General features: G+C 39.6%; 1 protein-coding gene across 1 annotated transcript in view; it reads right to left on the bottom strand.

Annotated features, from left to right (window-relative positions):
- NAD-ME1 (NAD-dependent malic enzyme 1) overlaps nt 1-24,158 on the bottom strand; it is a 185,164-nt gene that overhangs the window by 1,099 nt on the left and 159,907 nt on the right. The window contains exons 15-16 of the mRNA XM_089995612.1: nt 178-232; nt 32-103 (exon numbers count right to left, since the gene is read on the bottom strand). Of these exons, the coding sequence (XP_089851738.1) occupies nt 32-103; nt 178-232 (127 nt within the window). The remainder of the gene's footprint in view (nt 1-31; nt 104-177; nt 233-24,158) is intronic.

Genomic DNA, 24,158 nt, shown 5'->3' with positions numbered 1-24,158 from the left:
TTCTGGCAGAAAATAGGTTCAGATAGACTACCTTTCTGCAGCAGCTTGTAGCATGCCATCAGATATTAATCGAGCACCAGATAGGAGAGTGCCAAGGCCAATCCTAGATTTTGCAAAAGTGGGTGTTTAAATATTTACACAAAAAGAAAATCAAATCATATAGGCAGTGCAACTTACCCTGGGAATAGGTACATATTATTTCCCTGATTACAATGACCAATCTGACCATTCCCTGAAAGACAGTTAACATGGTCCAACAATAAGGCAAAAGATGAAAGGACACATAAATTCATCATTTAAGAAGTTTAGAGAGATCGGAATGTTTCCGAGTAGGATTAAGGATCTGAGTTTTCCCTCCACTTAATATACATTCGATATGAACATTTCTATGCAGTTTCACGCTCATAGAACTTAATTGATGCAAAACACACCGGTTGGCTATTAGTTTCATGTTCATACAGGTCCATATGATGCACAAATTGCTTACGGATGTTCTGCTGGGAGAGCCTGACATCTGGGAAAGAACTGAGCAGCTCATAGCTCCGCTGATAGAATAGGCTTCTGAGCTGAACCACAAGCTGCTCATATAGATTATCGAGCCAAGAATTAACAAGGAGGTCTCAGTTCTGTAGTAAGCTAGTTATATATATGTATATATGGGGGTTAATATTGGCTACTAATGAATGTACGGAAGTAATGAGTTGCGGATGTGATCTACATGGTTTGTTTAGTAGGAAACTTGTTTTGAATCATGTGATAATCATGTGATTATGATAAGTAATCAGGTTTTTAAAGGGGTCCAAAAATTAATGGCCCACAATGTGCCAAAATTTCATAACACAAAAGATCACATTTTTACATCAGAAAAGAACAATTTTCAAGGCTTGATCCTTAGCAAAAAAACTATGATGAACACATCTATGTGGTTAGATTGAGTCGCGTCTATGATATCTAGCTCATTAGTTCCGTACCTTCATAAGTAGCCAATATTTACCCTATATATATAAATAATGATAGGGTGCTCCTGGAGCACCTACTCCCACCTAATAGAAGCTTCATATTTTCAAAATTTTCGAGCTTTTTTCGTTGATCAGACCCTATAGATATGATCTGCAATCATTATTTAGTGGAAAACAAGATTTGGATCATGTGATGATAGCATACATGCAGGTTTTTTAAGATCTTCAAAAATCAATGGCTCACAATGTACCAAAATTTAATGACTTATAAAAACCTACTTTTATGTCCGAAAAACATGATTTCTATTAAATAAACTATGTTAAGTACATTTATAAGGTCTTATTGAGAAGATGCAACCTACAAGGCTACAACTATGATTTCTAGCAGGTGGGAGTATACGCTCTCGGAGCACCGCAACATCTCTCTTTCTCTCTCTCTCTCTCTCTCTCTCTCTCTCTATATATATATATATATATATATATATATATATATATATATATATTAGGCTGCTCTTGGAGCACCTACTCCCTTTTATAAACTGTTAGATCATTTTAAATCTAACGATACAGATGAGGGTTAAATGTTTCATGTCTCTCCATTTTTATTGAAAACTAAAAAAGTAAATTAGTAAAGGGGTACCATTAAAGTCTGACAGTAAATCTCTCTCTCTCTCTCGGACTTTAGACTTCCTATTATTGCCAGACAAGACTCTACCTCCATGATAGCAGCACACACAGCATGCATGTGTAGAGGCATTTCACATGGCATGCATGTGTGAGTATCATCCATCCATGCATGCATGAGAAAGAAAGAAATATTAGGTTTTTCTGAAAAAAACTAAGAGAAGCATGCATGTGTGAGCATGTTATGCATTCATGTCTATCATCCATCCATGTACGCATGAGAGAGAGAGATGCATACATGTGTAAGCATGCCATGACGTTCAGATCCACCATCCATCTATATGCATGAGAGAGAAAGAGAGAAACTTACCAAAGTTAAAATCCATTTACTTGCTTTGGAAACCGTCCCAACTCATTTACTTTTGGGTTTCCTATAATAATGGAATAACTATATCTAAACCGTTGGATTGAAAATGATCCAAAGAGAGTAGGTACTCTGGGAGCACCCTATTGTTAAAATATGTTCATGTATATATATATTATTGTTTTCTATCTTGTAATAGGAAATATCCACTTGGGGTATTTTGGTAATTTCACCATGTAATATGGTCTGTCCTGTAGGTAATTATGTACAGGTAATAGGCTCTGCCCATTAGGGGCAGAATGGTAATTCTGTACATGTAATAGGCTCTTTCCTTTAGGGGAAGAACTGACCTTTTCTGTCTTTTAGTCAATATAGTTGTTGGGAATCTCCAACAACTATATTCAGTTGTCTTTTAGTCAATATAGCTGCTGGGAATCTCCATCAGCTATATTCAGTTTTGTCTTTTAGTCAATTATGGTTGTTGGGAATCTCTAACGGCTATAATTTTAGTTGTTGGGGCCTTTCCCAACAGTTATATGGGTATTATTGGCCCTCTTGTTTGTATATAAATAGGGACCTCTTGTCCCATTAAATGTTATGTTTTTTCCTAATGCATTCTTTGTAAATTCCTCTCTCAATAATATATTTTTTTAAAGTGTGTTTTTATTGGCCCTTAGTGGCTTATGCTTATTAGCGTGAGGCCGACACCATGCTGGGATGTGTTGTATATTATTATATTTTTCTTCTTGACCTAAATGCTGCTCCTTAGTATTCTTTGTATCATATGTAAATGGGGGTATTTCCGGTATGTAACTTATCCACAGGACAATATAAAAGAAAAGCAAGAGGCACAATTTTTCATATTGGGAATAGTGTGTTTTCAGCCCCATAAGCTGCTGTTTTCTTTTCTCTCTATAGGGAACTCAGAAACCCTAATTCTAACATGGTATCAGAGCCATGATCCATAGCAGGACTGGTAAATCTTTGTGATCCTCAAGATCTGAATTTCCTTTCTCCCGGTAATCATCTATTCTCTCCAACTTCTCCTTCAAAGTTTCTTCAAATCGGATCTTTCTTCTCAAATCTGCGTTTATTTCCTCTCATTATTCTTGACTCGCACAAATATTACTTGAGTTTTCTGCTCTTGAATTCTTGGATCACGTTCCTCTCATGGATCATTTCATACATGTGGTTTATCATTTGGCATTGTTTCTTTTCATTTATCTCTCATGGATCCAAATTTTTCTCAAGGGTTTATCTCTAGCAATTTTCTTAGTCAATTGACCTCTGAAAAACTCAATAACTGTAACTTACTTGGAAAAGGCAAATCATTCCTTTTATTAGAAGCTAGGATCTTGCTGGTCACCTAAATGGATCAGTAACTACTTCATCCGAGTTTCTTGTGTAGAAAGTTAAAGATGACAAAGGAGCTGGTACTACAATCAGAACATTTTGTAATCTAGATTACACCATCTGGATGAAGAAGGATTAGGATTTAGTTTCATACATTACTTCTGTTAAGATTAATGTAATATAAGTATATATATTGTTTAATATATATATTATGTATATATTGTAATAATATATATTATAAATATATATAATATATATGGGAGTCAAGTCAAAGCCAGTTTGACTATCTCTCATTATTTAATGAGAGAGGACTTCCCTTATCTATTCTACTTCTCTTCTTCTCTTCTTTACTTTTCTTTATAAAAGGATATGGGTGTGTGCCTTGTAAAGTGAGAGAGTGATGGGTAGTATTAGGTATTTTATGTGTGTTTTGGGAGTTATGTAGTGAGGAACTTATGTAATTTTTTTTTGTATCTCTATATCACGAAATGATGTGGAACCCAAGACATTTCAAATCGTAATCCAAATGCCAAATCGAAATACATTTGAATACTAACAAGATACAAACTAATACAAGTCTTGTGAATAAATGATTTCATTCATAATGAACAATAAAATACATAAAAATCTCACTACAAAATGCACTCAAGAACACTAAAAAATTATCTAGAACTACCCATCACTCTCTCAAAACTCCCTTATGCACACACCCACTTATTTATAGAGAAGAAGGTAGAGAAGAGAGAAAAGGGGAGTATCTTTTCTAGTTGTCAGAGAGGGTCCAACGGCTAGAAATCTATTGGACCCTTTCCAACATCTAGAAAGGGTCAACCTTAGTTGACTTAGTCAACCTAAGTTGACTATAGTATATATATTATATATTATATATATGTGTATATAAACATATACATATATATAATATATATAAATATATATTATATTAAACAATATATATACATACACATTTATATACACATACGTATATATATACATACAAAAATCCATCCATCTTAACACCCCCCTCAAACTGAGACTCACTGTGTAAGTTTAAAATTACAAAAGAAGAAACTCATTTCACAAAATGTCTTCATAGACTTCGTCAAGTTCTTCCATTTGGTGCCTCTTCAAGGGGTGCTCAATCATATGCTCTATTACATAAAGGATCTTCAATATCATCAATTATTGATATTTTCGAAATGTCTTTAGAATTATCCATATTGTCAATAATTGGAGAACCTATAAAGAAAGCAAAACAAGTGCAATCTATCAAGAAATAACTATATATATATATATATATATATATATATATATATATATATATATATATATATATATATATATATATATATATATATTATGGAGAGAGGATGGCCAAGCACACAAACATAAAATATGTACAAAATATTTAATAAGTCAATTTAAGATTTTCAAAGTCATTTAAAGTAAGAATTGATTTTGAATAGTCATTAAGTTCAAACATGATAGTCATTGACAAACTCGACCATAATAGAATAATATTAAGAGAGATGCAAATAGTGATAAAGTTATTTTATGAAAATCATGCACATATATATCTATCACAAAAAAATACATGATTATTAAAGAAAGAACCTACAAAAGGGTTAAACTCACAAGACAATTTTACACATCGGAAGACATAACGAGTTTAAAGAAACATTAATTTTTCAAAAAAGATAATATCAAGTGTCAAATACACACAATAGCCACTATGGGTATACACATAAGAGATTTCACTAATGAAATGCTTAAAAAAGCATATAATGAAATATGCGAAACTACAAAAACAAAGTGCAAAAGCACATACAAGTCTAAGCATGGACAAGTCCACTATGAAACAATACAAAGAGCCAACAAAAGTATATATATATTTTGTTTATTGAATATATGCTTTGAAAAACATAACCTTATGCAAATTATGCAAAATAATTAATCATGGAATAACTCATGCAACTAAAGCATATACAATGCAAAATACATGAAAATATTTCAACAACCATTTCTCATAAAAGAGCAAATGAGTTTAGAAAAATTACGAAGAGATTTTAAAAATCTCATACATCATAATGAATGCATTTTGTAAATGAAAACACTAGTTTGACCAGCACAAGCAATCACCTCCTAGGCCTCCAAACCTCAAACATCAAATGTATCAGCGACTAGAACAAGAGCATAATCATCATGCCACTAAATGTAAAACATGTAATTTTTAAGGATTATTAATAAATAAAGAACTCATTTTTTTTATCTCCAAATTAGAAATGTGTTTCTAGCTTTTGAATTTTATTTATTTATTTATTACATATTCATTTGTTCATTCAATCCAATCAGGGTATAATTTGTATTTATAAAACTATTTTGCACTATAAATCATTATATATATTATATTTAAATATATTTTTGATGGATTTTGTAAATTATTTGAGTGTATTTGTGTGTTATTTGGCTCTTGGTAATGATTTATAGGATAATTTGCTATTTTTGGCTAATCTTGTTATAATTGGCATTTTTTGAGTTTTTGGCATTTGCGATCGCACATGAAGGTTCGTTGTATTGCTTGGGTAGCAGTCTTTGCGGACTTCAAAACTCCTCGGTCTTTTGAGTTTCGATTCATTGTTCTTCACATTATTAAGGTAAGATACCTTAACTGAACTTGTAAAGAGCATGTTTAGGCACTAATTAGTTGCACTAAATATTTAAATGAATTGCAAATATAAGTTATGCTCACACACTTCACTTAGCTATGGATATCTAGGACTCTTGTGATTGTAATTCAGAGATCATGCTTGTCATGATTGTAGTTAGCGGAATATGGAGTGTGTCTGCTGCAGGTACACCTGTGTGTGGGTTTGAATGCTTGTGCACTTATGAATGTATAATATATACGCAATGTGTGTCATCATACTTTGGTTTGCGCATACTATGTTGCTTTGTGTGTTTGTATGGATTTGATACATGGTGCACATATAACTACTATGAATATGTATAAGTCGTGTTCGATGCATAATGTGAATGTTATATATATTATCTTGTCATATGATGGATTCATTTATTCTTGTATGGAAGAATGCATGCAAATGTTATAAATTGTTTTGAACTTGTATGTCTTGTTTGCTTGAGAAATATATGCGTATAATGTACGGTAGGATGATCAATGAGGTTTTGACCAACCCTTACACAATTATATCTAAGGTGATATATTGATTCATGTGGTAAAAAATGCATGACCTTTATCGTGTGTGCAAATCTCGAACTATGTAGGAGTTATGTATGTTGAGGTTTAGTTGCTTCGTATTATGAAATGTGCATGTTCACGTATGCATGCATAGAACTCATGTTTTGTTTACGCATGCTTCGAGGTTCAATTTACGAAGTGCAATGTTCTTTGTGGCGATGATATGATACGTAGGATAATATGCTTCTATATGATATGATTTAAATGCCACGTGAAATGAAATTATGAATGCATGCGATAAATGTTTAAGTTCAATAATGAACTTTGGTTCATGAAGCCTTATTGGTTAAATGTGTGATTTTATAATTTTAATATCATATGAAGTGATGTATGATGTAATACTTTGATTGTATACATGCTTATGCCTGTGTTGATGGCTATCAACCCTGAGAGTGGCCAATTGTATTGATGCATGTATCACAATAGTTTTTACTGGATAAGGTACCCGTTGAAGAACTATTCCTAAAGGATTCTCTGTGAGGGTGTGCATGACCAGATCAGGTAATCCGGCTAGAGCGGTAAGTCTCTGTGAGGAAGTGCACTGTCCAAGAGCGGGTAGCCTGCGAAGACGGTATATTCCTGTGAGGAAGTGCATTGTCTAAGACCAGGCAGACCATCCTTCTAGGGCGGTAACTTCTTGTGAGGTTGTACATTTTCCAGACGAGGTGATCCAGTGTGGATTTTGTAAATCTTTATTATGAATAAATAAATGTTATGAAGAATTGTGATGATTTTCTGAGTTGATTGAGATAGTCAGTTATGAATCTATAGATTTGGCTTTTCTATTATAGCATGATTATATATTGAACTCAGATATGATAATCAAATCCTTATTGATTTTAAATCTTGATATGAGGTTATTATTGTGACGCTTATATTAGCATATAGGTGAATGACACATCACGCCTACAAATGACTAGTTTTGACTTATTAGGAGAATGATATATCACGCATACATAGTTTCATTACAAATGATTGCATTATGATTGTCTGAGTAAATATATCACCCGTATATATCATGATTGATGTGTATCATGAATATCTAACTAAATTACTTATAAGGTATCTGCGTGTATTTCACGTTGGAATGGTCAAATGTGATTTGACTTATTGTTTATAAGAATTATGAATGCATATGAAAATGATCTGAATGTCTTAGATGCATATATATATATATATATATATATGCGATGACTTGTATGACTTGAATGCATATAGATATTGCTTTATTACGTGAGTTAAGGTTGAATAGAATATTAAGTGATGAAATGTCTTTAAATGCTTTATGTTCGAATGCTTGAAATGAATGACTCATAGGACGTTGTTCCCTTATCTATCATTTGACGATGGATGAATAATATATCTTTACCTTTAAATGCTCGATATGTTTTCTTTAAGTTTGAGTTTGGGTTGCTTTACCAGACTTTAGCGAGTCTGACCCCGTTTTTTATGGAGAACAGGTAATGCAAGTAAAATATGATGAGTAGTTGGAATGAAGGGTTGGTCAAGCTGCATCCTCGAGGGTCCACTCTTACCTTGCGATCTTGGTATTCATGATCTTTTCGTTTTAAGTACTTGATCATGTAGAGAGTGAAGTATTTTTTTTATACTCTGATTTGAAATGAAATTAAAACTCTTCATATTTCAGTCTTATATTGTGCGTGGTTTGAAATGTGTATATCCCGTACATTCTGATTTTATTGTTATATTTAGTGCAACCGCGCCCAAAGTCTTAACCGTTTTTAAAAATCGTTTCCGCATTATAAGATCTGATTTACTTATACTTATAAAAAAAAATGGTCTCGAAATTTCAATATTTAAACTATAATTAAGGTTAAAAATTTTGGGGCGTTACACTAAAGGGTCAAAGTCACACACAAAGGTGTCAATAAACATCTTTTGTCTATATATAATGACACTTAAAAACAAGTGTATTAACGAATACAACAAGAGCATAATGCCAACGAAGGGCTAAAATCACACACAAATGTGTGAATAAACATCTCTTGTTTACATGTAATGACGCTAAAAAATCAAATGTATCAGCAATTAGATCAAAAGTACAATGCCAACAATGGGCTAAAATCATACACGAATTTGTGAATAAACATCTTTTGTTAACATATAATGATACTCAAAAATCAAGTGTATCACCGACTAGATCAAGAGTATAATGACAACAATGAGATAAAATCACACACGAAGGTGTGAATAAACATCTGTTGTCTATATATAATGATACTTAAATAGGAGGCATAATAGGAAGAAACACAAAAAGTAAGAGAGTTTATAATGAAAACACACTAATGTTATTAATAAAATTATCAATTTTAACCATCTTTCGAAACACCATGGTTTCAAAAATAGATAGTCATCACAGATAAATAGAGTTACAATCATCCATAATAACAATGGCCATACAACAAATGAGTGATACAACACACTTAGATCCAGAGATCAAATAATTGTCAGTTAGAGCCAAACCATAAGTTCACAATTTAAACTGACATAAAACGAGGTGTGCATAACTCACCCCAACAACATCTCTTAATAAAAAATAACAAGGCCAAGAAAAATAATGCATCATATAAAATTCTTTGATGAACACAACAAATGCCATAATGCAATAAATACTCACGAAAATCATTTTCCAAATAGGTGAGTTCATAAAAGGAACTGATTTGAAAGACACCTTCAAATAAAAAATCCAATAAAGAAGATGAAATCTTAGAATGAATATAGTGCAATCAAATGCCCAACAATATGTCCCATGACAATTTTTACAATCTTTAATAAGCAAACAAAAATCATGTTTAATTCTTCAAAAATGAATTCATAAATCCACTAATTAAGGAATAAGTGCACTATGGCACATCACGTACAAAGGATCCAATAACTCTCAAAGAGAAGACAAGAACAATATATATGATCTTAAAAAGAAGCCTTTTAGATTTAAATCATAAGTCTACTATAAGACAACAATGACATGTAACATTAAGGAAATAACACATTTAGAGTTTCTCGAGGAACCATTTATAAACCCAAAAGCATATATAATTATCACTAATCATGAATACTCAGAGCAATAAGATAATCTAATAACTTATAGCCACATAGGCTATACAAAAGCCATGAATTTTAATACTATATACTAAATATGTAACGCCCCAAAAATCCAGGACTTGTAACTTTTAGAATAGTTTAGAAAGCTTTGAAATCATACGATTATCAGAGTTTAAATAGTACTTCAGCGAAAAATGATATTCAAGAAAATGTGCCGTGGTGTATGTTGTTTGCTGATGATATTGTTTTGATTGATGAGTCTAGAGCTGGGGTTAATGCTAAGTTAGAATTATGGAGACAGACATTGGAAGCAAGAGGTTTTAAGTTGAGTAAGAGTAAGACAGAATACATGGAATGTCGATTTAGTAAGCAACGAAATAGAGATGGGAGTGTAGTGAAGCTTGGTGAGAAAGAAATACCGGTGGATGATTCTTTCAAATATTTGGGATCTATCATTCAAAAGTATGGAGAAATTGATGGAGATGTAAATCATAGGTTAAAGGTTGGGTGAATGAAATGGAAGAGTGCAACTGGAGTGTTATGCGATCGTAGAATGCCATTGCGGTTCAAGGGAAAGTTTTATAGGACGACTATTAGGCCCGCTTTACTATATGGTACGGAATGTTGGGCTGCCAAGAGACATCATATTCAAAAACTGAGTGTAGCTGAGATGCGTATGCTGAGATGGATGTGTGGAAATACAATAAAAGATAAGATTCAGAACGAGGAGATACGTAAGAAGGTAGGCGTTGCACCCATTGAAAATAAGATGAGAGAGAATCATTTACGGTGGTTTGGACATATTCGACGAAGGCCTAATGATGCTCCAGTTAGAAGGATGGAGAAATGGAAAAATATATTAGTTAAAAGAGGTCGGGGTAGGCCTAGGAAGACATGGATGAAGGTGATAGGAAAGGATATGAATGCTTTGAACCTCACCGAGGACATGGCATTGGATAGAAATGAATGGAGGAGAAGGATTCATGTGGAAGACCCAGAATGATTTTCTTTTTTGGTTCATATCGCCGACCCCAATTGTTTTGGGATGAAGGCATAGTTGTTGTTGTTGTTGTAAATAGTACTTCAGCGGAAAATGATATTTTTAAAACCACAAGTCAATGGACCTTGAGCGCATTACAGCGTAAACTTTTCTTTGTCGAATTCCGCACGACTATTGAAATCAAATGGTTTCGAAATGCAGTTTCTATAATTGAGAATTTGTTCATGGGATTTTACAACTCATTATATTTGTTGAAACCAAAAAGAAGTTTACTAAACAGTTTTAATAACTCAAGGTTTAATTAAAAGAGAATTTTTGAAATACACTTCATACCAAATTTACCGACATGTCCTCAGGAGCGAAACGTCAGGGAAAGAGCTTCATCTTGATCTCATCACGCCATCGTGCCATCGCATGTTGTATCACCTATACGTCGAACACCCGCTCCATCTCCTCGACCCAGCTCTCGGCAGCCTCTGGGTCTGCCTTTCATGAAAAGGAAGGCGTGTAAAAACTGAAAATTTTCGCTAATAAATTTTGTTTATATTACGAAATATTACGAAATATGCAAATTTGGGCCGGAGATCCACATTTCGGATCTAGGACCCATAAAGGGATATCTAGTTATAAATGATACTACCTACGTTTATACTAATAATAATAATAGAAATATTACTAATAAATATTTAAAACAAATAAATATAAATATATATAAACTTAATATGAGGATCCACAGTTGGATCCATCTGGATCCATATAAGAGGGGTAAGGCGTGGACCCAACTCGGGGTCGGTTACCGGGTCCCGGGTTCGGACCCAGGTCGTGCCCTGTGTAACGAGCACATAAGGGGCAACCCGATAAGGGTTGCCCGATAATTCTGAAAAGGGGAAAGAAAGAAGGGGTTAGGGTTCTGAGAGAGAACCCTAACTGCAATCGCGTGAAGGAAAGGGTGAGGGGCTTAGAGCGCAGCCGCTTGAGGGAAGGGGGCTCCGATTTTGCCGGGCCTTCCCCTTCAAAAAAAGGTCCTGAGTTGGTTCTATTTCCCCATTTTCTCTCTCTCTGTCGGTGTGCGCATGCCAGATAACTGGGGCCATCGGCTGCCATTGGAGGCCAGCGAGCATCCCTGTCACGGCAACGGTGAGATGCGACTTCAGCCGACCCTTCTCTGGCAACGACGGCAGTCTCTGATCACCGGAAATTTCACCGAAAAGGTACGGTCCTTCTTGGAACCTGGGTGAGGAATCGAACAGGGGTTTGATTCTGTACGTTGATTTGAGATGGGTTCATGGAAACCCTCCGTAGGTGTTTTTTTTCCCTCAAGAACCATGGGGACAGACTATAACTTGATTCCCCTGGCCCGACTTTCTCGTGGGGAAAAAGATCTAGGGATTGAAGGAGGATTTAAGTCTCGTATGGTTCTTCGAGATGAGGGTATACAAAGATTTTTTTTTTGGGTAATCTGGAAACTGAGTTTTACTGCATGCCTGGATTTGTCTTGGTATTGTTCTTGAGCATAAAATTTCGGACTCTCTGGGTGTGTTTTAACATGTTTTGTCTTGCCCTTGTTTATCTTTCCCTTGAGGGTTCTAATTGGTATATGGCATGCGTATGAATGAGGAGATTTAGATCATTTATCTTAATTTCTTTTCTTTCCCTTTTTGGTATGAAAGAGCAGTTCTGTGCAAGTCAATCTAACGGGTTCTTTTGGGTTAATTAAAATCTTGGGTTTCTTTTTGGCTAATATGAAATTGTTATTTCTGAATCATGAGTATTGTATTCTTAAATTGAATACATGATTCCAGAATATGGATTTTTACATTTTCCTGGTTACATTCGGATATTGCATTCTCCAATAGGGATATTTATACATGTAAGATTTGTTAAAAAGAGGTCATGTGATATCGTGTTTGGACTGGGTAATTAGGACTCAGAAATTGGTTTCAAATGTTGTTTTGTAATATTGTACAGTAATATGCCATACATGAGGACCGATTCATTTGGTACACAGGATTATCCTTGTGTACAACCTGTATACTCGACAGTATAAGGTCCAGTACAGAGGTGGTATGAAATTCTGGAAACCTTAACTTAGGTTACCATCAGATTTACAACAGAACTTCTATTTTAAATCTTTACTTCAGCCTGCTGGGAACACGTAGACAATAGAGCACGATGAATGCCCAGGGCACATGCTCCATGTGTCTACGACCCAGTTATGTATAACCATGTGGATTAGAACCTGTTCGAAAGGAAGGACAGGTAAATCTGAAATCCAATACATGATTTCTAGATGTGACTTGCCTTTGCTGTTTCTATTTGGGCATTGCATTCTTGAATAGAATTCGATGTGTTATTTAAAGGCTTGCTTATTGGTTTGCTATGGAAGTCTATGATTACACTTGACTGATATGAATTAGTTTTAATAAAAATGTGTTTCAGATCTAATGACTATTGTGTATGATCTAAATTCCGATATGAATAAAGGAAAATTTTTGGAACCTACCTATACCTATGTGTATGTCAAGAATCTCAGACTTTGGGACTATGCTGGAATGTTTAGCTAGAAGGATGGGAGTTCGGGATTGGTAAGCCCGACTATCTTCTCTAGCATATGCAGAAACTCACACTTCTGCCTGGTGAATATGTGAAGTATTATCTCAGTATATCACTTTACTGGTTGTACAATCGTGAACGTGATTATGGATTGGTTAATGATATTTTTGGTGAGCATGTACGCTTGATGAGAATCTTTATTGCATGTGTACACTCACACACTCAAAAGAAATGTGCATTGGTTAATACACGTATATGATGTAGGTACCACATATAGTGAAAATGTATATGATTGGGTTATGTTTGCATAAGTGCACATGTTTTTGGCACTATTGGCCTAGTGTTATGAATAAACACTACTTAGTTTTATTATGTGATGCATCGAGGGCCTAAATGGATCATCACCGGCCTGGAGAGTCGTGGGTTGGGTTTCTTTCATATATATTTTGAACTGCATCACTTAAACCACATAAGTTGATATAGCACACTACTACACTGTTCTAGTTGTTCTCACGGGCTAGAGTCCCGTAAGGGTCCCCGCAAGGAAGGATGCGGGTTTTCACTTTACTTTTGCATATGGTGTTGTAAACTTAAAGAATTGACTTCAATAAAAATATAATGAATAAGAACAGTGTAATATACGTTCTGGGATATCTCATCTGGAGTATGAGAATCTTAGAGATCCGGTCTTAGGGAGACTCTGAGGATACAAAAACTCCGTGTGTTGTAATTTTGTCCCTTGAACCCGATATTGAGGTTCTTTCTCCTGACCACGGTTTTAGGGAGAGTCTGTCACTTTACCCGAGAGTGGTGTGTTTGACACATCTGTTGTTTATGGTACCAAGGAAGTGACACATGTGGGCGTGGGGTGTTTCTTGTGTCCCCGACATTAGATGTAGAGGTCTAATGTTCCGAAGGTGATTCGGTTGAGGGCTAAGTTGAAATCTAGTAATAAAATACAAATTGTATGTTAAGCTACTCTGAAAACCTACTTGACCTCGGGGATTGTACCCGTTTGGTGTATCCGCGGGCAACGGTAATTAAAAAGAGAAACTTCAAGTTGCGTGCATTTAATAGGGCATGCATATAAAAAGATGAAACTTAAATGAAAGATAACAAAAATGAATCATGCATTGCACATAATCATGCATAATTGAATTGTTCTCTAATTTATGGTAGAATGGTGAGTGTATGTTATTTACTTTCTAAGAAGCATGCTGAAAGATCTTATTACTTAGTTCTTGTCTATGTTCATGCCTTAATGTTTCTTCCTGCTTAGCATATGTAACTGGTTGCATGAATGGTTATTTAAATTCTGCAAATTTTTATATCTACACTCACTCAAATCTTATCCATGTTCTTTGTCTCACCTGGTTTCTTTAGAAGTAGATGTGCTCAGAATTTCGGTTCTGACACCCTACTTTGTTGGTTTTCACAGAATATGGTGAACAGTGAGGTTGGACTGGCTACTGGGAATGGATGAGAGTCATACTTGGGCTTGACAGCTTTAGCAGGGGACAAAGTGACTCTTTCTTTTGTTTCAGTTCTTCTTGCTTTTTCAGTTGTTGCTTTATTTTCAGTCGAATAAAACCTTGTCTCTGAAATTTACTCTTATTCATAAATAAAGGAATTGTTCTGATTCTTATGGATGATGGTTGCAAGTTCGTTTGTGGTGTTTGCTCTATCCAATGGAAATTGAAACTGTTAAGACCCCGGATCTCTGGGAAGGTTTCCGCATTGATTGAAAAAAAAATATTCTGCATTTTCAAAGGGTATAATTTGGGGCCGTTGCAAGGCGGGTCCAACTTCAGAAACCTTTCGAAGGAAACGCCACTCACATTCGAACCAATGTCGACCGGATGGTCACGCACGGCTGCCTGTGCTGCCTGCACTGCCTAAGCAGCCTATGCCGTGTAACGCCCCAAATTTCAAACTTGCGAACCTTTTCAGAAAAATAGGCAAGAGACTAGAAATATCTCTTTCCTTCAGAGTTGGTTTATGAAATCAGCGGAAGATTTTTCTTTGATAAATCATAAGGCAAGCTGACAACTCTGGGCACGTTAGCTAAAAGAACAAAAACGCACAAAAATTCGGATATCCTAAGGGAAATCCGATACAAACCCAAGCGTCCAGGACGCGAGCTAAGAGCAGGAAGAAGAAGTCTTAAAGCCATCTTGCAATCGCGCCATCGCCCGTAGAGTACCTAAACATCACTTGTACCCATAGAATGGGTTAGTTTCGCGAAAAACTAGTAGGTGCACAAAAGAGACTAACAAAAAACTGAATTAAGTATATTTAATTCAGTAGGCTACGCAGTTTAAAGCAGATATGCAGTTAAACAGGTAAGCAATGCAAGCAGGTGAATAGTGCAAACACGTAAGTAGTACAAGCGAATAAGGCGTGCGAGCGAGTAAGTAGTGCAAGCGAGTAAGCAGTGCAAATGCGTAAGTAGTGCAAACAGTAAGCAGTTCAACGCAAGTAAGCAGTGCAACTGACCAACGCAGCATACGATCCATTTGATCGCAAGCTGTGAACTACTACACAACAAGCTTGTCCTCGTTCCTAGAACAAGGTCTCTGCATCTAATCACCACCAGGACATAGTTTGTCACTCGCTACTTCTAACCAACGCTTTGTCCTGAACGACCTTAATCTATCCTCATCTCTCAAAGTCTTACGCGGCTAACCGTCACCGGTTATGACGCACCTTCTCAGAAAAGCTCACCCTTCCGTAGAAGGTCCAAAACATGATCACTAACTCAAATCGCTAACGATCTGATTCTCACACCTGAGTCAAGCATGTAATCATGCTAAAACAGAAAACTGAAACTATGAATTCATAGTTGGCTATCACAAACAATCTCAGAAGATCGTCACAGCTCACCATAACTTTCTGTGGTAAGCAAAAACAAAAGATCCACATCGGATCGCTCGGTCCGGAAGATATACGACCTAACAAGGAATTACCGCCCTAGAGGGTATACTCGGTCCGGAAGATATACGACCTAACAAGGAATTACCGCCCTAGAGGGTATACTCGGTCTTGGACCATACACTTCCTCACAGGAGTTCACCGTTTTTGCGGCTACCCGTTCGTAGACAGTGTACATCCTCACAAAGATTTTACTGCTCTAGCCGGGTCACCTGATCTTGATCATACATACCCCCACAACGAACCCTTTGGGAAGCGGGTCCCCAACAAATGCCATATCCAATGAAATTCATTGCGATACACGCATCAACACAAATGACCGCTCTTAGGGTCGATAGCCACTAATACAAACAACAAGATCAACGCCGGATCACCTGGTCTGAAAAATGTATAACCTCACAAGGAATTCCGCCCTAGATGGTATACCTGGTCTTGGACCATACACTTTCAAACAGGAGTTCACCATCTTCGCGGCTACCCGTTCGTGGACAGTGTACAACCTCACAAAGAATCTACCACTCTAGTCGGGTACCTGGTCTTGATCATACACGCCCTCGCAGATAATCCTTTGGAGATCAGGTGCTCGACAAACACCCTACTCGGTGATACACGCATCTATACAATCGACTGCTCCGAACAGTTGACTGCTCTCGATGTCAGTAGCCACAATATGGGCACAAGCATGTATATCAGCAATATGCATCGTATCACTCCACGCAGAAGCATATAATCCTACACATTGTATGATTGTCACAAGAAATATTGCAATCCTCAAATAGGCCCTCAAAGCATGTGTAAACGACACATGAGAACGCGCAGATATGGCAATTCAGTTGATTCTATGGGTGAAGGGTAACTAACTCTACCCGTCAGCCAAACAAAACAACTGAATAAGACAAGCACTCATAACAATGCTCGTAAAACATATATTTATCATAAAATGGCTCAGTCCATCGACAAGTAATTAAATTAATTGTAAGGCATAAACCATTCCATCACAAGCCATTCATAAACAATCATACGGCAACAGTTATATCACAATATGTAAGCAGCTTATAAGACAAGCGGCCACATCAATCCTAGTTGCCACCAATTCGTAGATTACGAGCTGTATGCAATCACATCAATCATAAGAGATGCAAGCCAACAAGTGTTACGCTACAATAAGCACCAAACAGTTTGACCAAGGGATAAAGCAAGTCACATGCTAATATGTAGCAACTGGTATAATGCTATTATTATAAGCATTTAACTAGTATGAGAAACTCCTTATTACTCCGCAAAGAACTGCGTAAGCAGTTTAACCAACTAGAGTAACGCCTTGATAGGCGTGCACAGCTCAACGAGTAGCATACTGAACTATCGAGCAAGCAAGTGAATTAGTAGTGCAAGTGAATTAGTAGTGCAAGCGAATCAGTAGTGCAAGAGAAGCAGTACTGCAGGCGAAGCAGTAGTGCAAACGAATCTCACGACTCAACGACCAGTGTGAACAGACCTTATGTTTCGATAATTACGAACCTGCGGGTACGCGCAGACAAAACGTAGAACCAACTGAAACTAGTTCGGGTGTCTGTTATTCTATGTATTTTCAATAACCCGAATAGCTAGTTGAGTTCGCTCCAAATGGACGACTTTAGCCGAGAGAGGATTCCCCAAAGGAAGCTGTGTCACGGACGCATCCAACTTCTGCAGAAGTGTTGAGCTAACTAATGTAGCCCATTTCCCCTAACTCCAATGACTGGGGAGGCCGGATTGTTGCCCGTAGGGTGGTTGTTAACAACCTGTCCATTGGAGTTTGTACCGCTCTGTCCTCTCCCTTGACAGACAACCAGAAGCGAATAGGTACGTTAGGGGTTGCTTAACTAACGACCCATTCTATGTTGTGGTATTTAAACCACTCGAGCATCTTGCCTGTGAAGGCGAATGTGAGGCCATTTATGTGATTACAACATTTTGCATTTAGCGTTGTTCGAGGTCGCACGACCATCTCATCCGATTATCGCAGTACTAGACGTGTCATGCACGACTATAAGTACTCTAGGATGAAGGGGGTATAGCTCCTCAATAGAAGCCTCAACAGGAGTGTTTCACAAAGATGTAAAGTTTATCAACTTTACTTTACCTTTTGAAACAACAGTACCTTGTGCCAACATTATGCATGTGATTATCTCGAATCACATCCGCTATCGGGGTATCTACATGTCTTGCATGACTCGATACCGGCCTCGATAGACGGGATACGGGTTTCTCAACAAAACACCCGCTAAGAAGTTCGCTCGAACCCCCCAATTCGGGATCACCCGAGATAAGCCAAGAAGGCGAGCGAAACCAGCCAGTCGCATCCTTCCAAATGCTTCCATTTGGAGCAGTCTTTGATGCTTTTGCGCAGCTCCCTAAAATCTCAAGTCGACTCTGCAGGATTGCGCACACGAAGAGGCAGGATCCTTGCAAGGTATCCCTCTCCTTTAGACGAGGATGTGTCACTCGCTCCCGATTGAACTCTTGTCGCAAGAGGGAGAGGGGTAAATGCCCCTTGCATCCTCCACGAGGATGCCTTTAAGGCATACGCAAAGAGCAAGAACCTGCACGTCATCTGCAATAGCAAGGCAATACCAACACATATGCAAAGGCAAGAGCCTAGGCGCAAAGCGCGACGACAAAGTAAAGGCGGTAAGCAGAAGTGCAACGCAAACCCCCGGCACAACGCGCAACGGCAAAGTAAAGACCGTAAGCAGGAGTGCAACGCAGAACCTTTGCGTGATGCACAACGGCAAAGTAAAGGACAAGGATCGCGAAACCACGTCCTTGAATTAAATGCGTACTCATATAAATATATATATATCATATATATTTATTTAATTGTCCTTTTTAGTTAATTGAACTCAATTCAATTGTCCACGTCTTCTGTGCAATCTTCCCCTACCTGGAGAAGTGACGGTCCTCGTATGCCAGCTGCGTAGGTAAGCACGAGCTCAAGCCATGAAGAGCGAGCAGGAACCACCGTTCGACCTGCGATGCTTAGAACTTTAGTATGCTAAACCATAAAGAAAACAACAGGAGGTGGGTCCGACAAGACCCGTTGCGAAGCAAAACAAGGGACTTCGCTCCCTGCAGACACGCTGCGGAAATAGAGGCCAGGGGCACGAGCCCTGCTTAGCGCGGCAGGAACAGGGGAGGAGAGCCCTGGCTTTCTGCCAACGAACAGAGGCAGGGAGGCTTGCTCCCTGCCAGCCAAAGCAGACCGAGAAGACAAGCAGAGAGCAGCCACTCCCTATTTGTAGAAGACTCAGGCGGCTAGGGTCCAGCCCCTGCCGACCTGCCAGAGGACGAGGGGGGCGGAGTGGAGTGGAGCCCCCCTATCGGAACAACAAACGAAGGCAGGGGACGGCAAAGGCATCACCCCTACCTTCCGACCAGAAAGGAAGGTGGCGGCAGAGGGGCGTCGCCTCTGCCAGTCCGCTGGAAAAGGTGTCAACAGGGGCATAGCCCCTGTCGGCGGTCAAAAGAAGAAAAAGAGAAGGGAAGGGGGTTGCGCCCCTTCCCTGACCTCACCGAGCGAAGGGTGCCGAAAGGCTGGTGCCCTCCGATCGGCTAGCAAGAGAGAGCAGGGAGGGAGGTCGCGGCCCTCCCTGTCAAACGAGAAGAGAGAGAATAGGGAGGGGGCCGGGCCCCTTCCCTGTCGAATGGGAAAACAAAGGGAAGGGGTTACGCCCCTTCACGGATATCAGCGAGCAAAGGGAAAGGGGCGCAACCCCTCCCTGGTGACTGAGAGGAGAAGAAGAAAGAGGACAGAAGAAGAAGACGAGGGTGCAGGGAGGGGGGCTCGACCCCTCCCTGACCAAAAGAGGCAGCAGGGAGGGCTCGACCCTCCCCTGCCGTCAAAGGTAGCAGGGAGGGTTCGACCCTCCCCTGCCGTAGTGAGACACAGGGAGCAGGGAGGGGAACTCGACCCCCTCCCCGTAACAGCACATAGGGAGGGGCTCGACCCCTCCCCTGCTAACAGAGGCATCGGGAGGGGACTGGGCCCCTCCCTTGCAAAACCCATCACAGGGAGGGGGCTCTGCCCCACCCCTGGGGTTTTAAGGCAGCAAGGAAGGGGCTTTGCCCCTCCCTTGCGATTGAGGGAGGCAGGGAGGCGGCTCAGCCCCTCCCTGCACAACAGAGAAGTGAGGGAGAAAGAGACGGGAGAAATAGGGGGAAAGAGGGGCGTACCTGGTGGTCGTCGGCGGCGGCAGCATCGGCGTCGGAGGGAGGTCGCAGGTGGCGGCGGGTCGGCAACGCAGAAGGGTGAGAGAGACCGAGAGGCGGTGAGGGAGAGAGACAGCGAAGGAGGGGTTTTGTGAACCTCCCTCACCTCCCTTGCCTCGACCTTAAAAGGCACGGGAGAGACGGTCGGGGTGCCCGACCACCTGTCCCCCCTTTGGATCCGGGTCGGGTCCAAAACTGGATCCGACCTGATCCAACAATTTTTTTTTTTGTTTATTACATGCTGTCTGCAGAGCCTAAGCCGTTTGCGTCGCTTGCGCCCTCATGGTCTCTGTCAGTGTGTGAATGACTTACATCATAAAGTCCCTTTGCTCCTGCCAGTTCGCGGAAGCAGCAGTGGAAGATGAAGCACCTCTGCGTGAGTACGACATCTACAATGCATATATTTTCACAAATTAGTCCCTCACCGATCCTACCCCCTTTGGGTTGGTCACGAACAATAATCGTTCATATAATCACACTAAGGCTTTTATTTTCATACTAATAAAACTTGAACTATGAATGCAATCAATCATACAGAGTTCATATACTTAAAATAACAGTATTAAATAGCCTTACCAGTGAAGAAGACTACTCTGAAGGATGAGTCACAACTTGTTGATGCTTCAGGACAGGGCTCACATACCAAAAATAAAAATTTTAACACTAAAAAATGGTAAAATTGTAAATCTTTGTGGTGACTCTGATACCAAACCTATAACGACCCCAACGTATACCCTTTGAAAATGCATTTTTTTTTTAAACAGTGCGGAAAAACTTCTTAGAGACCCGGGCTCCTCACAGTTCCAATTCCAACTGAATATCCAATCACCACAAACGAACTTACAATCATCATCCACTAGAGCCAAAACAAATTCTTTATTAATGAATCAAGAATCAATCTCAAAGACAGTGTTCTACTCAACAGAGAGTAACGTAACAACTGACTGAAACAAGTAACTGAAAATAACACTAGAACTAAAAGACCAAAAAGAAAGAGCCACTTTGTCTACAAATGAAGTTGTCAAAACCCAATGTGACTCTCGCGCCCTCCCAGTAGCCGTCGACTTCACTGATCACCTGTTCCTGCGAAAAACCAAGTGTCAGAATCGAAATCCTGAGCACGGCTACTTCTTAGTGAAACAGGTAAGATAAAGGGTTAAGATAAGATATCATGCAACATTTGAGAGAAATACATACAGGATAGTTCATAGCATTTAAGAAATTTTCATGAAACAATTATAATGTTAAGCATGCAAAAACAATAAAGTAGTAACAAGTAATAAAACTTCAACATGCAATAAGAAGTAAACATTTCACATTCATCATCATACATTAATTGAGAGGATAATTAAAATATGCATGATCTAATGCACAACAGGAAACTGCATGACTTTTGTGCAATGCATGATTCATTTTGTTATCTTTTATTTAAATTTTTCTTTTTCCATATGCATTCCCTATTAAATGCATATAACTTTAAGTTTCTCTTTTTTAATTACCATTGCCCGTGAATACACCAAACAGGTATAATCACCGAGGTCAAGTTAGGTTCCCAAGATAGCTTAACACACAATTTGTAATTTATTACTAGGTTTCAAACTTAGCCCTCGACCGAATCACTTTCGAAACATTAGACCTCCACATCTAATGTCGGGGACACAAGGGACACCCCACGCCTACAAGTGCCACTTTCTTGGTACCAAAAACAACAACTGTGTCAAAACACGTCACCCCCAGGTAAAGTGGCGGACTCTCCCTAAAACCATGACTAGAAAAAGGAACCTCAATATCGGGTTCAGGGGACAAAATAAAGCACACAGTGTAATAACAGTGAATTTTATCAGATAAACAAACTTGAATTTCATATTCAGAAGCTGCTACAATAATACTTTCATTGTTTTAATTTTTTTTATATCTAATTGAATCTCGGATGTCCTGTTCGGATCTTCGATGACAAATCCTTAAAATACTATTTGGATCTTCGATAATTGGATCCAGATAAATACCTAATAATAGATTTTAATTTTTGGTTCGGATCCTTGATATTGGAACCTCGATATCATGGTTATTGTTGATATTGAATCCAAAACTTATTATGTGGATCTACGAATTTATAATTAGATCTTGAAGGAGAAAACTTTATATAGGATCCAAAATAGTTTATTTTGAAGCCATATTCATCTACTGAAGGTTTGGATCCAAATTACATTATTTGGATCCATAGTTTCAATCCTGAAATAAAGAGAAAATTTTCGGATTCAGGATCCACATCAATTAGGGTCTATATATATATACATATATATACATATATTTGAAAAAAGAATAATAATAATAATAGTAATAGTAATATAATAATAATCATATATTAAAGATATATATATAATTTTAATGTGTGGATCCCTAGTTGGATCCATATGGATCCAACATGCGGATCCACACCGCAAGAGAACTGCGGATCCATCTCGCTGCTGGATCCCGGGTCTCAGACCCGGACCCAGGCCGCGCCCCATGTAAAGAGGTATGCAAAAAAAAAATTAAAGAAAGTGTGGCTCGATAAAACTGCGTTAGGGCTCATTTCTGAACCCTAACGCAGCAAGCGAAAGGAGCTGGGGGAAAGGGATGTGCCGCTGCCGCTGGTGAGGGAAACAACCCTCTCTTTTCAGGCACCCTCCAACAAAAGGGGGTTCCTGTGTAATAAACAAAAAAAATGGATCGGGTCGGATCCAGTTTTGGATCCGACCCGGATCCAAAGGGGGGGACTGGCGGTCGGGCACCCCGACCGTCTCTCCCGTGCCTTTTAAGGTCGAGGCAAGGGAGGTGAGGGAGGTTCACGAAACCTCCCCCCTCGCCGTCTCTCTCCCTCACCACCTCTCGATCTCTCTTCCCCCTCTCGTCTCTTCCCGACTCTCCCTCGCTCGTCTGCTGCCGCCACCTGCAACCCCCCCCCCCCGCCGCCGATGTTGCTGCCGCCGGCGACCTTCAGGTACGCTCTCCCTTTTTTTTCGTCTCTTCCTCGATTCCCTCTCATTCTCCCTCATTTTTCCGTTGCGCAGGGAGGGGTTTCGAGCCGCCTCCCTGCTGCCCTCAATCACAGGGGAGGGGCAAAGCCCCCTCCCTGCGACTCGTTTCAACGAGGGAGGGGCCGAGCCCCTCCCTGCACTGTGTTTGGTAAGGGAGGGGCCGAGCTCCCCTCCCTGTGCCACTATTAGGAGGGGAGGGGTCGAGCCCCCCTCCCTACTCCTTACTCCTCGTGGGGTCACGGGAGGGGTCGTGCCCACTCTTAGCAGGTGAGGGGGCCGAGCCCCTCCCTGCTCCCTATATCGGCAGAGGAGGGGCTCGACCCCCTCCTCTCTCTTCCCTCTGTCACGACAGGGGAGGGGCTGAGCTCTCCTCCCTTTTAGGCAGGGGAGGGGCTGAGCCCCCTCCTTGCCTCATGTTTCGGCAGGAGAGGGGTCGAGCCCCTCCTCCCTGTTCCCTGCATCCCCTTATGGCAGGGGAGGGGCTAAGCCCCCTCCCTGCTTCGTGTTATGACAGGGGAGGGGCTGAGCCCCCTCCCTGCTCTTTGTGTTGACAGGGGAGGGGGTCAAGCCCCTCCCTGATTCTTGTTACGGCAGGAGAGGGGCTGAGCCCCCTCCCTGCTCTTTGTTTTGACAGGGGAGGGGCTCGACCCCCTCCCAGCTCGTTGTTACAGCAAGGGAGGGGGCCGAGCCCTCCCTATGTCTCTTTTCTCGTTAGGCAGGGGCATCGCCCCTGCCTTCGCTGTTTTTCGACAGGCCGGGGAAAGCCCCCTCGCCTTGTTTTTCCCTGGCA

Source organism: Nuphar pumila, chromosome 2 (genome assembly GCF_984573655.1).
Source record: "Nuphar pumila chromosome 2, dmNupPumi1.hap1.1, whole genome shotgun sequence".
Taxonomy (NCBI): domain Eukaryota; kingdom Viridiplantae; phylum Streptophyta; class Magnoliopsida; order Nymphaeales; family Nymphaeaceae; genus Nuphar; species Nuphar pumila.
This window is presented reverse-complemented; position numbering and strand designations above follow the sequence as displayed.